This window comes from Pocillopora verrucosa, chromosome 1, assembly GCF_036669915.1.
Source record: "Pocillopora verrucosa isolate sample1 chromosome 1, ASM3666991v2, whole genome shotgun sequence".
Classification (NCBI taxonomy): domain Eukaryota; kingdom Metazoa; phylum Cnidaria; class Anthozoa; order Scleractinia; family Pocilloporidae; genus Pocillopora; species Pocillopora verrucosa.
Window position 1 is genome coordinate 3,451,455 of NC_089312.1, and position 16,446 is coordinate 3,467,900.

Genomic DNA, 16,446 nt, shown 5'->3' on the forward strand with positions numbered 1-16,446 from the left:
GACAGACTTTGTCTACTAAACCGCAAAACAGCAGCTTGTTCTTTATTCATTATTGTTATTATCATTATTATAATTACTACTATTATCAAAAGAAAAACCCTGAAGTAAAAAAGTGAGCGTTGTTTTTTCGACATGGAACGACGAGCTTATTTTTATTTCTCAAATACCAGCTGTTATATTTCTTTAATTTTTTTTAATCGTAGTAATTTTGTGTATTTCGATATTTATAGCGATTTCTAACCTGGTGTTTCCCTCGCTGGAATTAGTTACCAGGCTCTTTTAGCATGCAAGCTACCAGACTTCTATGGAAACAAAAATTTATTATTTACCGCTCTACTATAGTCTTTAAAATCTTATGCTATCTATTATTCCGGTTTGGAAATGTAAAACCGGCTTTGACCATCGAGAATAAGAGAATGCGAACATCCTCGGCACTGAGAAGCTCCTGTTGCAGAGGTCCACACGCACGCAACCTCACGGGGCTGCGGGGGACATCTAGCTACACGCGTGATATCGCATGTGTAGCGTACCTGAGTCCTTGTTTTCAGGCCTTGCTCCACGATGTGCGTGGATGGGAATCAAGTTTGCAGATTTATGCACGCGTCTTCTTTCCCGCTCAAAACATCCTCGAGGTGCCAAGAAAAGATGAAAAGAGTCAGAACTTTCCTCAACCAGTGGTAAGCGGAAATTCTTACAACAAAACGGGAACAAATTACGTTATATTGTCAGCGGTAGGTCAGTCTCCAGTCGAAGACTGGAATTCGAACGAAATTGTAATCCCAGCGAAATGAAGTCAATGTTTCTCGCTAAGAATCGCTGAAATTTTATCTGCCGTTTTAGTTGTATTTTATATAGACGTGAGCTTTGCTTATTATTTGACATTTTCTAAGATCCGCTCTCAGTGTTTATTAAATATGAAGATCGATAAACGACCGTTGAGATCTTATACTCAACGACTTAACGTTGCACGATCAAGCTTGTTTCAATATTAAGCTCAATCTTAATGCATCTAGAATTCATGACGGTCGAACGAAGATGGATCCATTTTTTTCTAAAAAGGTATTTTTAACAAAGGAAAACCACGAGCCCAATATAGAGAATTATGCTATGAAACCAACCTTTCTCTCGCGGCTATCGCACTTAGTGCAACTGTAAACCGGAAGTCACGCATGAGAGGCGATCGAAGTTTTCTCAAGATAATCCATGAGTTTGTAAATTTTTGTTGTGCTTGCTGATTGCTCTCATGCTGATCAACGAAAAAAACAAATTCAAAGCATCCTAATTTTTTGCGTTGTCCCTCGTGTGTAGTATGCTGTTGAACACGATCTTTGAGAATAGTGGTAAAAGGAACCGATACCATTATTTAACCTGTAAATCTACACGAACAGGAACAGTTGACATAAACTTAGAACAATTTAGGATAGTCCACAGGTGTTTCATCAACAGTTTGTTGCTAGCAGGGTATAGACATGGGTGATCAAATTACAGAGCTTCTGCAGGAAAGATTTGTGTGCAGCCTCATACTTCATTATGCACATAGTTTTTGGATAAACAAAACAATGGCAAACCGATAGATTACCTTTGTGACTACAGCTTTGTTTTAGAAGAGTTTGAGGTTGTACGAAAATCTTTTCCTACTTTGCTACAAATTAATTTTGAGCTTTACTTTATGGAAATAATTTCACTCTAAAAGGATTCTGCTTGAGGGACAATTTTGTTACCCTTTTTATGAGCTAGAGTGTTAAATGTAAACTTTTAAGTACCCTGGCATAGATTTTACATTTATTGTTTTAATATATACTGTATAAAGTAAATGTTATTGAATTTACAATGCATGAAATCTGTTTTTCTGTTTTGCCATGAATGGGGTGGGAAATTTGGGCACTTTTGTCCATATTCTAAAAAGCTGGGCCAGCAACAAGCATGTAGTCAGCCAATCAGAGTTAAGAATTAAAGATTCCACCCTGCTAAAGTTTTTCTGAAAAAACATATATATATATATATAAATGTGGGGGTAGAGTCTACCTTGGCATAAAGTGCTCAATGCTGTGGTAGCACAGCTGGGTATATATGTCTTATATATATATATATATATATATATATATATATGTATATATATATATATATATATATATATATATGTATATTAATAATCATTAAATTTTGGACTAGCCTTATCAAATAAGAATCCATTATTTACTGTTTTTGTTGCTTGAAAAAAATTGTGAAATTTGAAAGAAACTGCTCTTATTGATTTACTAACTAAAGAACTGAGAATAATTTTCTTGTAGTGTTGACATTGTTTTCTTTTTAAAGAGGTTTATAGAGGGTACAATAAACATCCACAGGCAACCATGTGTCAGCTGTCTCCTACAAGTAGAAAGAAGATGATGATTAAAAGTTTGTTAAATAAGTGATTGAAAGGTAAGAACGCTAATGTAGTTTAGAAACCTGATCTACTGCTTTTTCAAAGTTTAATAGATACATAAGAATTAATATACATGTAGGTAATGACATGATTTCAAGTGCAATATGATGAAAATATGCACATATAAAATTTTCAAAGACAATGAAAACTGCAGTAACCCATACATGTATTATATTTCCAAAGTGAAATAAATATTCTGAGGGTAAGACTTCCTCAAATGTGCTGGGAGCTTAGAGAGTGGCAGAAAGAAGACGTACAGGATAGGTGGGGGACCCTATGTCAGTTAAGATTATGCAATGTTGAGGAGTGGGAGTAAAAAAATTAATGATAAATTATTATAACAAAGTATAGAAATGTTATTGAGAAGGCCACTGGAATCCAATGATGAATAAGACTTTAAGAAATTTTGCAGAAGAGTATTTGGAAACTGCATTGTATTTTATTACAATAATTGCTGAAGTTTGGTAAGTGCTGGTAAAAAGTAAATAAAAAAGAAGGTCAAGGATTTACAAGTAAAATAAATATTTTTAGGGAACCACTTCTCACATGGAGTTTAATTGGGAAGGCCAACAGACTTTTTTTGTGTTGGTTTTTGTTGGGTTTTTTCAAACTGATTACAAGAATGTTCTGTAGCATTCCAATCATGTTATACAAACTGACCAGAAGGAAACATCCTAAGTCTATGAAGTAGAATTGTTTGTCTATTGATTTTTGCTATGTTTTGATGGTGTGCTGGGCATCTTTATCAGGCAATAAGGTTGACTGGGTATGTGTTACCTTATGAACTGTTCTGCTCAGTTGTAATTGACTGGAATTCCACAGCTGTGATTGGCACATCCTATTAACTTATTAACATATATTTACAAAGTGCATGTGCATGCAGGACCATTGCTTTAACCCATTAACTCCCATGAGTGATCAAGACAGAATTTCTTCTTACAATATCAATACAATATCAACCAGATGAGTGATGAGATACTAAATTCTCTGAACTAACATTATAAGAATTGTATGGTTGACAATAAGGAGAATTAAAAATTTGATCTGGGAGTTAAAGGGTTAATTTATCCTTTGCTTTAACCCTGCTTTGATGATCATTCTTCTGTACTTCATGTATCAGTGGTTTGACTAATGTTCAAATTTATGTGAATGATATCGAGCCATACTTCAGTCAGGTTGTGTTGACACATATTGGTATCCCTAGTGAAGTAACATCAGTTTTTTTTAAGTACTATATATTTTATTTTAGGCAAGGCATGTGCATACAATCAGCCTTCATTATTTGCCGATGAGGAACCTACAGAAAGGACAATGCAATCCTCAATGGGCCAGGAGGTAACATCCTTTTGTTAACTTACAATTGCATATTGTTGGAGAAAATTTGTAAACTTATTAATTTTCTTCTCTTCATTTCAGCTTTTTGACATCACTAAAGACAAAGAAAAGACTCCGCAACAACCAATTAGACTCACTCTGTTAAGTACGGAATGGAGGCCATCTCTATTAGACCTTTCCATAATCATAAGAGGACTTGCCATAGAGTTAGCTAAAGACCCACGTGTGGAGGTTAGTGTCTTTCTTCCACACTGCAGTGAAGAGGACAGGAGAAATGCTGCAGGTTACAATGTTCAGCTCATTGAAGCAGAGAAAATGGTTCCTGTTACTCATCCAATTGACTGGCTGATTAATTTACCCCAAGGACATGTCATGGATTGTGTTTTAGCTTATGGTGCAACTGATGGTAGAGAAGTGCCATACATCATCAAAAAGCAGCATAATTGTAAATGGATTCAAGTGGTTCTTGAGGAACCTGGAAAGAACATCACAAACCTTTCAGAGGGTGAAAAATGGCAACAGGCAGAAGTGGAAATCTGTGAGATGGCTGATCAAATTTTAGCCATTGGGCCTAAGCTTGCAGGTGCATATCAACACTACTTTTATTCTAGGAATATAGATCAAACTGTGTTAATTTACACCCCAAGTATTTTCTTTGAGATTTGGGATGTTCCACAGTTAGTTGTTGTGGATATCAAAGAATCATCACCTTTTGTTGTTTTACTATTTGGTCTCAGTGGAAAACTTGAAATTAAGTGGTGGGAAATTGTTGCTGAAGCAATGTCTGCATCGGAGGATGAAACCCACATACACATTTTACTCTCCTCAGAGGTAAATACAGATGCCATGGAAAGAAAGTTATTTGATAGTTTCACAAGATACAATCGACTGTCCTTTAATGTTGTCATCAATAACAGCTTTACAATAGCAGAACTTACTAATTTATTCAGTGAGGCAGATCTTGCCATAATGCCATTCTGGACTGAAAGTTTTGAATTAGCAGCACTTGGAGCCCTATCTGTTGGTTTGCCAATGCTTGTCAGAGGTTCTTCAGGATTTGGGAAGGTTCTAAAAGAAGTTCCCTTAGGCCCTCAGTGTGTAGTTGACTCTGATGATCCTAAAGACTGGACCAAGGAAATTAGAGCAATACAACAAAAACCTAGGGTAGTGCGACTTAAAGAGATGAAACTTATCCGTGAAAACTACTCGGAGAAATACAACATGGAGGAATCCTCTGGAAGACTTTTGAAAAAGATGCTTGAGTTGGTGTCAGGTACAAGTTCTATTTTGTCAATTAAGTTACAAGTTAAATAATTTTATTATTGATTGAATTTACATGACTGTTGCCTTCTCCATTTACTAACAGTAGGTTCATTATGATGCACAATAGGTTAGCTCCTGAATTTTATTTTTTAGTTAAGTTTGGATGTTCAAAGGACAGAGCAATCAATTTTCAGCTAGTATTCTCTACATATATGAGTTTTTAAGTTTGACTCTTATTTGCTTAGAATTAGCTTGTTGTGGTTCTGACTTATTCTACAGGATATTATGAGATAACTTGGTTTAGTCCTATAATTTCTTGCAGATGAGCCTTAACAATTCTCAGACTTTGTTTTCATATCACACTTAATAATTTTCCAAAGCAGGATTGAGAAGAAGAATGCAAATTGTTTGCACAATGATATAAAGCAATTCTTTTGTGTCTTTTAGTCAAGGTGTAGAGATTTTAGTATGGTGGTTATTTCTTGCATTATTTTCCAATCAGAGTTGATTTTAAAAAAAACATAATGTAGCATTAATAGTTAGCTTTAGCTTTATCCTTGAATTTTGAAATTATAACAGGATTCTGGGGATGACAACTGGTTAACATCCCTCTCTCATTTGAAGGCAAGGAACTCTACCTTTAGAAAGAATTATTCTGGTTAGTTCAATATTCTCCAACAACATTTTATGGGGTCAAATTACAGGTAGATCTAAAAGCAGATTAAAGTCAAGGCGATCTGCAGCTAAAAGGTCATCACCTGGTGTTCATGAGTTCACTGCCAAGAAACATAAGGGAGAGCCAATGACTTTGCCATCAACATCCACTAAGGAAACAACCCACCATAAAGAGTGGCTGCAACAAAGGGAGAGAGAATCAATGCTGATTGAAGAAGATGGTAAGTTTAAGAATGAATACTTAACCAAGTGAATTTTTTCATGAAGGAAAAGGGGGTTTCAATGTCTCATACTGTCAACACTACTCATGTTAAACTTAACTAGATTTACAATTGTAGAGATTTGACCCCTTTGTCTGGATTAGCTGAGACAAACTTTTTACAAGGGGAAAATACAAACTGGTGTTGGAAAATTTGAGTTTCACTATGTTTGTATGCTTGTTTTATTAAAAATATTTAGTTCCCATGGAGGGAGTGATGTCCCAGTTGGTAAATGTTAAGATGGAACCAGATACTGTGCAACACTTAGAATTGAAAAAAGATCCATTGCTGGATGTTGAAGTGATCACAAGATCTGTCATTTTTAGGTAAGAATTACTATATCTAACTCATCAATTTATTATCGGTAAGGTGGCACATATTGCAAGAGTCAACTGGTTAATTTGGAGAATTTATATTTAGTAATCTGTGGATAGTAATGAGAAGATTTGGTATCAAAGAAAAACCAATGGACTCTGCACAAAGAGATTGATTGATAAGAGTGGCAATGGTTTTACCATCTAATACTGAGAGATGATGACCTCTTTCTGATTGGACTTAAAGCATATTTTAACTCTGTTTAGGGGACTGTGAGCTGCCCTTCTCAAAAGAGCCACTATGAACTTCCATAGACTTAGAGATTTTTATCACCAATTCATGTAGCTTTTGCACAGGTGCAAGGATAAATACATGGTTGAAAATGAGATTGATTGATTACAGGTATCTGGTTTGAGGTAGCTTAATCAGAACTCAGGGCCTGGTCAAAGTTTCTTTTCTTTCCTTTTCTTTTTTTTTAAGTCATTCATATACCAAACCGAAAAACAAAGGAAACAACGCTTTGCTAAATTAGTGACAGGATAGATGAAACTTTTAAGTTTCTTCAGAGATAGCTTTGAGAACAAGTCTCATAACTCACTCAGCTTGTTAACTGTTATTGAAAAAGGGGGATAATTTTCTAAAGAAACTTTGGTGCTGCGTTGGTGGGAGAGTATAACATGGTAATTTGGTATTATCAACTGATTTAATAACATAAATTGGCCACCGTAAAAAGCTGCAAAGCTAACGTTTCGAGCGGTAGCCCTTCGTTATTCGCTCTGACGAAATCAAACGCTCGAATCGTCAACTTTGCAACCCTTTAAGGTGGCCAATCTGATAATACCAAATTACCCTGTCATAACTGTTATTGCCAACCTTATTTTTAGGGGTGAAGTTACGGAAAGAGGTTGTGTATGGAACCTACCGGAAGCAGCCGCCTACTTCACATTTCATGAGGGAGCTGTGCCAAAACCTTTGTTATTTACTTGTTCAGTATTGCCTCTTAAACTTCGCTGTCCGCCCATTTCTAGTGATGAGCTTTTGGTAAGCAATGTGATTGAATTGTCGCATGATGGTCCACCAGACCTAGAGTTAAGTGGAGATGAGGAAGGAAACGTTACTGTGGCTTTGTTGCACAGTGCAACTGATTTGAAGGGCTATGAAGTGGTTATCAAGCAATTGGTGGATCCATATGACAACGAATGGAAGGATTTGGAGACTTGGCATGCATCAGGTACAGGTTACATGTCATTTATGATGATTGTTAGTGAGCTTTTTGAAAGTGTCGCAAACCCAAAACCAAAGTACAAACTGTAATAATGACGGCCAATTAGAAGAAAGGAAATACTTGTACGAGCCAATGAGAACTCAAAGTATAACCGAACAAACTGCCTAATAAAGCGCGGGAAAACGCTGGCGACAAAGTCTTGATTTGTTTTATTTTTGCTTGTGATTGGTTGAGAGAATGGCGCGAGTTTTCTGGACCAATCAAAGAGCGAAGAAAAACAAAAACATATACGCTCAATTGAAAATTTCTCTTTATAATTATCGATTGTGAAGTCTGAAAACCTGGGTGAGGTTATATAGTCCTGAAAAGAACTGATTTCGTTGACAGTTTGTAGCGTTTCGTTAACCTGAGCAGAAGTCATCGTCAGAGTCCAGTGTGGAGTTGTTTGTAAGTCGAATGTTGTATGTGTGATCGAGATTGTAGGGTTCAGTGCAAGTTGACTCATACACTAGTTTGTTGGTATCCTTCGTCCTTTATTGAATTGTTTTGTTTTCGCGCTGGTTGTTCTCATTCTTCCGCCCTCTAAGACTTAAAGCCGACGACACCGCAGCAAAACTGACCAATCAGTTTTCACGAATCAGACTCATATGTTCGACTTACAAGCAAATATTCGCGAGAAATTGATGATAGTTTCCTCAAAAGTTGCTGAAACATCAGTCTTTTACCACCTATAACAGTCCTTCAGCCAGAAAATTAGACCACACAATCATTTTTTACTCTTTAGTCTATCCTTTTTCTGCATCATAGAAGTAATACAGTTGTCATTATTTTTTGGCACCTATCAAGGAAACAGCTCAAAATATTCAACTAGAATTTAACGTTTATGTGTAGAAAAACCAGAAGTTTCTGACTGGCGTCAGCTTGTTGAAGCTACATGCACCCCGTCACGATGTTCCTCGTTTGCTGCCATCTGGCGCCTAAAGTCCTTCACATTCAAAAGACGTACTTCATTGGCTCCTCAATTTACATGTGTAGTACCTGACTTTCCAGACATACGCGTTGAAGTTCCTTCCAGTTCTGTACCTGTTGATCAGGACTTTACTCTGACAATTAAGGTATAGGAAAACCCCGTTAACTTGCTCGATTAACTCGAACCTCCAGCTAACTCGAAAAGGACCCGATCTCCCTAGATTTTACCTCATTTTTCCGGTGACTTACTATAAGCTGGCTTAAACTCGGTTAACTAGAATTCCCCGTGAAGTCAAACTAATTTTACTTTCCCTTGATTCAAATTTATGCTGAGAACTCGAACTTAAAGTAAAATGTTGGTCTCAACCTTTAATCACGATGGATACGAACGTGATAACATTTATGAAAACATAATACATTCAGCTGAATTTCCCAAACTAAGAAGCACTTAATACAAACTAAATGTAAGTATGTGACTGTTGATTGTACAAGAATGGTAAAAACACGATTCCCTATCAATTATTAACAGGATAAATCTAAATCAATACCAAGTCTGATAACTAGAACCCCTACTAATTCGAACCAGTTTTTGTCTCCCGGTGGAGTTCGAGTTTGCAGGGTTCTATTGTATTATCTTATGTCCTAATTTAGAGGCAAATGACTTAGATGTGTTTGCATGTGCTTGTTAATGAAATAGCTACACTTGCATCTCCGTTACTTTTAATCCTTAAACAGCATGCGTCTAAATAAAACCTCCCACAGAAGTAACTTTTAAAAGGTTGATCTTTCTTTACTCAAGGACAATCTGAAATTTTATCATCTATCCTGATCTAAGAAAGAAGATTGTTTTATGGTTGGTATTCACCAAAAGTCAACACCTTTTCTGATTTTTCATCTAAGGTACAAGAATTTCCAAGCAATGAGGTTGAAGACATTGGGATACTGTGTGGTCCTGTCATTCACATTTCAAGCTCTCAGAACATTGTACATATGGAGCCTGTGACTTTCAAGGTTCCCCTCGCCCTTCGTGAAAGTAAACATGACTTTTCAGAGCTTTCAAGTGAAATCATAAGGATATTATACCTCGACTCAGAGGGCAAACCATGGAACGCTAGCTGGACGGATATCACAGGTCAACTAGAAGGGCCAGTTACTGTTAAAGATGGAATTGTAGAATTCAAAGTGAAGCATTTCTGTCGGTGAGTTGTGTAAAATCTTTAGTTACAGGGGAAAATATTTCATATTGCTTTTTGAATTCCGTCAATAGACAGGATGTTTGTCATATGGGCCTAGTTTTCAGCCCCTAGTTAAATGATTTTCTTGTTGGCCGCACTCTCACTGTTTTTCTTCAGAGCATGCCTTTAATTTGTTACTGACAGGGTGAGTTGGTTGTTAGCCGCACTGCCGCGCAGGAAGTGGAGGGTTCTAGCCGAGGAACAGACCAACAGTGAGCGTATTTGAGAAAAATTGAGGAGCGTGTACTGCCTTTTCGATGTCATCGGGAAATGATTAGACTAGCTAGTCTTCTCGAGTAAGGGCTATTGACCAGGGTTTTCAATAAAAAAAACCACCAACTAGTAGTCTACCACCGCCTAAAAGACCATTTCCCGCTGTCTGTTTAGCCCGCGACCAAACTCTCTCGATATCGACGTGTCTGTGCGGAGTGAAACAGCCTTCCACGTCTTAAGACACGAGGGATCATTTTTGAGTAAGATGTTACAGTTTATTCGTGTTACTTTCTGTTTTGCAGATTCTGTGTCTGCGCGTTCCGTAAACCCGTTGCTCTTTTGGAAGATTTTTTTCGTCGTCTTTTCTTCAGACCCATGCCTCAATGTGTACATTTTCTCACTTGTTTATGTAAGACAACAGTTCCTGATACTTACGGCCTTTTATTGTACTGTTATCCAAACTTTAAAAAAGCTGAGGTGGAAAATAAATTGTCAAGCTATGACGCACCTTACAAAGGTGAAGGAAAGTCAAAGGAGCCTGCTTGTGTCGGGGATGAAATTGTGGTTTCCCCATCAGCGCTTGATTTTGTGAGGGAGTCTCAAAGGAAAGAAAAGGTAGTTCTCAGGTAAGTTACTGATTTCCATTGAAAGGTTTGTCACGATACAGCATGGTAAGGCCAAGAGGCTCGACTATCCAAATTACCTCTTTATACTCTAACTCCCAAGATCCGATCGTTAATTCTCCCCTTCAGCTGCAACAGATTTCCTCGTAAATTAATTACGAGAATTTGGTGTTAGACCAAGATTACAACTTCTACCCGATAAGTTTGAGTATTTTCATTACCTGTTTCCTGGATAATATATGGATATTATAGGGAGAAGTTTCTTTTTAATCACTTGTGGGAGTAAAGGGGTTAAAAGGGAAACAACAAACCTGGCAGGTTTTATACAATATTCTGAATCGCTTCCATAGGTCACTGACATTTCTAACAGTTTGTTAAGTTAGTTGTTCAGTTATCTTGTAGGAATGTTAGTTAGGTATACATTTAAACTTTGAATAATGCGTATGCTACTTTTAGGATAAATAACTTTATTCATTAGTTTTTGTACAAGTTACATCTTGGTAGCAGGGTTAAAAGTTCCGCATTTATCGGGTTGGACATGAGTCGGGAGCGGGGGGGGGGGGGGTGTGGGGGAAGGAGGGTTGGTTTGCGGCCAGTAGAGAAGTCGAGATAAAATGAAACCCAGGCAATCTACCAAGAAATATTTATTTGGTTTCCATTTTTCAGGTTTCTTGGAAATGATATATCTGACAACAGTGACATGGCTTTGATTGTTCGCGTGGACAGCGAAAGTGTTCCAACAGTGAAGTTCTCCAAAGACGAAGAGCTGCAAAAACTTCTCTGTGAAGTGCCGATCTTGAAGACTCGACCAGCGTCTTCGGTACAGATAGCACCGTTTAGTAAATGTTCCTTTTAGCGCAATATTCAATTGAATATCGAAAGTAATCCGAGATTGCATTGGTTTTACTTTACTTTGCATTGTTATTGGTCCAGAAAACTCGTGCCTCTCTGTTAACCAATCACATGCAAGACTCACGACTTAGTTACCCGCGTTTTCCCGCGCTTTAGGCAGATTGGTTGTTTTTACTTTGACTTCTTATTGGCTCTTAAAGGTATTTTCCTTTCTTCCGAATGCTCGTTGTGATTATTTTGGTTTTACAACTCTCCAAATTTAATTCATGACCTAAACCAACTCTTATTATTGGTACAGCAGCTTACTTTGCATCTTAAATTATCTTAGATGATTCGTGGATTTTATTCTAGCGTAAATGCTAGATTCTAAAATCTCGAGAATGAAAGATTTCGTTCAGAATACTGTTTCTTTTAGATTTTAGTATCTTCAGGCTTTAAATACCAATTAGCATCAAGCAGATGAGCAAAAATGGATGTCTTGTGACGTATTGCTGTTTTGTTGTTGTTGTTTTTTTAATAATGATTCCTTGTTATTATGTGGCAGGTTCCTGTAACAGAGGGCGGAGATCAAAGATTGGTACCGGAGGAAAGACCTGCACTTGGTGAGTGGGCCTTTAAAATCACTCGATCATAGGTGGGGGGTGGTCCTAAAACCACGCGTTGTATTCCTCTTTTTCGGCATTTAGTAAAGTCACTAAGTCAGCTGTCAGGGTGCAGTTTAGATGACGCTCGTTTTGATTAAGGACCAGACATTGTCGCCGGTGGGGGAAGGGTCTGAAGATTTTGGTCGAGTCACGATAAAATGAATCTGATCCCTCTTATGGTCTCTCTCCCCCACCCCACCCCCCTCGATCGCAGTTTATTGAAAGTCAATTTTCTCTACAACCCCCCTTTGTACTCTGTTGACGACAACTGATCCCCCCTCAATTTCCCCTGAAAACCATGTCATCCCCCTCGAAAAAAAGTCCTCCGTCTGCTACCCCCTTACTCCACCCCTGCGATAAAAAATGACTGGTGCCTTTACAAAAACCCAAAAGAGAAAGGGGTCAGTAGCATACATATTTTGTCAGGTGTTCCAACTGTCGTTGATCTGAGGAGTATTCCCCTCTCCGTCATCATCTACCTTTTGACTATCTTGAAGTAAATCTTGTTGGTTTTTTTTTGCAGTTAAAGATGGTGAACCAGATGATGTTGAATTGTCTGACATAGCCGAGAAAATTCCCCAACTGTGGAGAAAACTCGGACGTATTTTAAGAGTTCCACGGGAAAATCTAAACGAGCTTGGTATAAATTACAGGGACGATGCCTATGAGAGGGCTTTCCAAGTACTATCGAGCTGGAAGGAAACTTTAAGTGATGGTGCAATTTCAAGGTATCAAGTATTGTTCGATGCCTTGACCAAAATTGGCCGCAGTGATTTGGCCAAAAAGTACTGTTGTTACTGATCCAAGTTTGGTGATTTCGAAGAAAGAAAAAGTTTCCAGCCGGTAGAGAGATTAATTTTTTGGTAGATCTTTATCCAGATCTAATTCATACTCGCGTCTCAACCTAAGGTAATTCAGTATTATCAACTGAGCGGATAACGTAAATTGGCCACCGTAAAAAGTTTCAAAGCTGATGTTTCGAGCGTTAACCCTTCGCCATTCACTCTGACGAAGGGCTAACCCTAATGCTGGTGTGGCCAATTTACGTTATCACCTCAGTTGATAATACTAAATTACCCTGATATTACTCTTTCACCAAAGCAGCACCACAGTTTATTTCGAAACTTACCTCCTTTCTTCATCTGAGCATAGGAGGCCGGTCATTATTTCTCGCCTGGGTTGAGGTGGGTAGGATGATTTTGGTTGTCACATTGAAGTGTACCTGATCACCCATAAGGTTCTGTAGTATTCTGACGACCCCCTCCCCCCTCCCCTCATCGGTAAGGAATTTCTATAATTTTCCCTTTATACTCTGTTAAAGACGACTAATCCCGCTCTGTTCCCCCCTGAAAACCATATGTTCCCCCAAAATCCTCCGAATCCCCCGTCGGCAGATGAGGAAGACTGGTTCCTAAGTTGGTCTAAAAGAAGCAGATCGCGCTAATCTTACGAAACTGAGTCAACTTCAATCATTTTTCCATTGTGAACGAAGTTTCATTTTTTAACCAAGAAAATAATTTTTTATCGTATAAAAGAATGAAAACTATTTTTTTAAGTCAGCGTTTTTAAATTTAGAAGATTTTCCAGTATATTATTCTTTAATTCTACTCTACAACATTCATGTATAGTCTTTGAATTTTCAAATAGCTGTACGTACTACTTTTAAACGATTACGTATCCTTTTGTTTCCATATCTTCTAAGGAATTTCTACGGCAGATATTTTTCATTCACTCTACTCCAGTTTTCACCGTACATAGCTGGATACTCGTCAGCAAAAAAAACAAACAATATTTGAATTTGTAAATACTGTAAGGCTATGAACAGTGTGAGAGTGAAGAATTCGCTAACGGTAGACTCGCGTGAATTAATAGTCGAATTGTGCCAGCAATAAAGTCGCCAAAATTTCCCAAGACAACTACATATCTACGTAAAGGAGACCACAGTTTTTTTACTCAGTACGTCTGAAATAACGTAAGACTAGATAGAAGGCCAGCTCTGTCGAGAAGGCTATAACAAAATTGTTAAAAGACCTCTTCAGTGGTTGTTGTTTCACTCGTGCTCATTTAAATAAAACCTTTTTAGAGGATGAAAAATGTAAAGAATGTATCATTTCCTCTTTTCCAAAAAGGCCAGGTCCCATTCAAGGACGGGAGAAAAGGGAGGGGAGGTGTAATATTCACCCAAACCTTCTAATCCCGGTTCAGTGTGGGAAAATTCTGGTAAGTTGAGCGTACGAAATTACATGACCGTGCAAGGACACATTTAGTTCTAAAGTGCTGGCGGATTCCATTGGTGCTATGAGACAAAGTGAATTTGTCCCAGTGACAATTCTTTTTTTTTTTTTTTTAATTCACATTATGATTTTGTTTTAGATATAAATTAGATGTTGAAATCATAGGCGATGTCGAAAACGCACTAAGACACGTTTCCTAATAAATCACCTTTTGAATGATCTCGTGAAAAGAATCTCCGCTATCAAATCTACAGGACAACTAACTAGCTGAATATATATATACAACCTTGAAAGCGATTGATATTTTAGCACTAACGATTGGGTTTTATCACTGGTGATTGACGTTTTTGGCACAAATGGCTCCGCAATAAGTTCAATCAATAAGTTGATAATATTCGTATACCCTCTTCATAACTCACGAGTGAGACATTGTGAATGTTATTCACCTGTGGAAATTTAAGTTGCCTTGAGTCAAGGTTGTTTTCAAAATGTGCAAAAACTGTTTTTTGAAATCAAGGTTAAATTCATGAGTTGACTTTAAAATTGTGGTGTATGACGTAAGTATTCATGCCGTCCTTGTCAGCCTCGTTTTCATGTATCATGTTCGGGTCGACACATTGTGGGAAAATAAATCTCTGTTTAGTTTTCTTCGCGTCTTAAAACTTAATCCGACGCTATAGAAAGATTATTCCATGCTTATGCAGGTGCACCGCTGGTCATTGCAGGAGAGATTCTAGTCGACGTGAACTACAACAGACAACGGTAACACTTCCATCGCTTGTTGTTCGCGCCGAGCGGTACACCACTCCTTTGCTCGGGAGATCCCAGATAATGAAAATTCGCTTGGACTGGAAAAGCCTTTTTTCCGTCTTCTCACGGTCAGTTTTTTTGTCAAGATAGCGATGAGCGGGTCGAATGTCTTAAAGGACAGTACGCTGAGATCTTTAAGCCTGAATTAGGAACGGTTAAGGGTGTCCCAGCGAAATTGCACTTGAAGGAAAACGCCACACCTGTCTTTCAGCGCGCTCGCCTGGTACCTTATGTCCTGCGCCCTACCGTGGAGGAAGAACTAAAGCGATTGGAAAACAAAGGAGTTCTTAAACCTGTGGAAGTGAGTGACTGGGCCACGCCTATTGTCTGAGTACCTAAAACCGATGGGTCAGTTCGTATTTGCGGTGGTTACAAGGGCACAGTTAACCCAGCAATCCTAACTAAGCAATTCCCAGTTGCAACGTTGGAGGAAGACAAGGATGTATACCGTCCTGGAAGAAATTTACGAAGGTGGATGTGCGAGACGCGTATCAGCAATTGATACTGGACGAGGAGGCACAAAAACTTTGTACTATTAACACCCATAAGGGTTTATTCCAATATACACGCTTGCCATGGGGAATTTCATCCAGCCCTGCAATTTGGCAACGATTCATTGAGCAAGTGTAAGCAGGCTTGACGGAACATGTGTCACTATGGACGATCTGTCAGTGGGAGGCTCTAGCGACGAGGAGCATCTGAGGAGAAGTTTGGCCGGTGGGTTAAGTTACCAAAGTGCGTGTTTATAGCACCTTCTGTTTCGAGCTGCGCTTTTCAGAGCATGGTCTTCGACCGACCGACGTGAAGGTCAAGGCCATCAAGGAGGCACCTATCCCTCGTAACGTAGCCGAACTGCGTTCCTTTTTGAGAATGTTAGCTGCGCTGACCAACTTTATGCCCAAGTTGTCAACGCTCGTTCATCCCCTATACGAGCTCTTTGGGACCATAACTTGGAACTGGTCGCCGAGCTGTGAAAAAGCCTTTTGTGCTGTAAAATGCGCCCTGACGTCGGCAAATATGTTGGCGCACTACGACCATAAGCTTCTTGTGGAATTGTCGGTCGACGCCTCTCCGTATGGTTTGGGTGCCGTTATAATGCACGTTTATCCCCATGGAAACCGTCGCCCGATTGCTTACGCGTCACGAACTCTGAAAAACACTAAAAATGCAACGGACAGATAGACAGATTGAGGCTTTAGCGGTTATGTTCGGCCTAAAACGGTTCCACTTGTACCTTTACGGCCATCATTTCACGATCCTCATGGATCATGAGCCGCTGGAGCGAATTTTTGGTCCCCAAGACAGCTATTCCCTCACAGGCAGCCATGGGTCTTCAACGTTGGGCCATGGTACTGTCAGCATTCA

At 38.6% G+C, this 16,446-nt stretch overlaps 1 protein-coding gene across 2 annotated transcripts; it reads left to right on the plus strand.

Annotated features, from left to right (window-relative positions):
- The first annotated feature begins 570 nt into the window (after positions 1-570).
- LOC131783904 (uncharacterized) lies at positions 571-14,101 on the plus strand. 2 transcript variants are annotated; one of them, XM_059100677.2, is made up of 13 exons: positions 571-677; positions 2,317-2,424; positions 3,678-3,763; positions 3,845-5,036; positions 5,731-5,922; positions 6,161-6,287; positions 7,161-7,507; positions 8,393-8,616; positions 9,371-9,669; positions 10,221-10,544; positions 11,208-11,361; positions 11,938-11,995; positions 12,561-14,101. In XM_059100677.2, exons 3-13 carry the CDS (start codon positions 3,740-3,742, stop codon positions 12,836-12,838), a joined length of 3,219 nt encoding a protein of 1,072 aa, XP_058956660.2. In that variant the 5' UTR covers positions 571-677; positions 2,317-2,424; positions 3,678-3,739; the 3' UTR covers positions 12,839-14,101. The 2 variants fall into 2 exon arrangements, with proteins under 2 accessions (XP_058956660.2, XP_058956661.2); XM_059100678.2 differs by having other exon boundaries at positions 623-731.
- Positions 14,102-16,446: the final 2,345 nt, after the last annotated feature.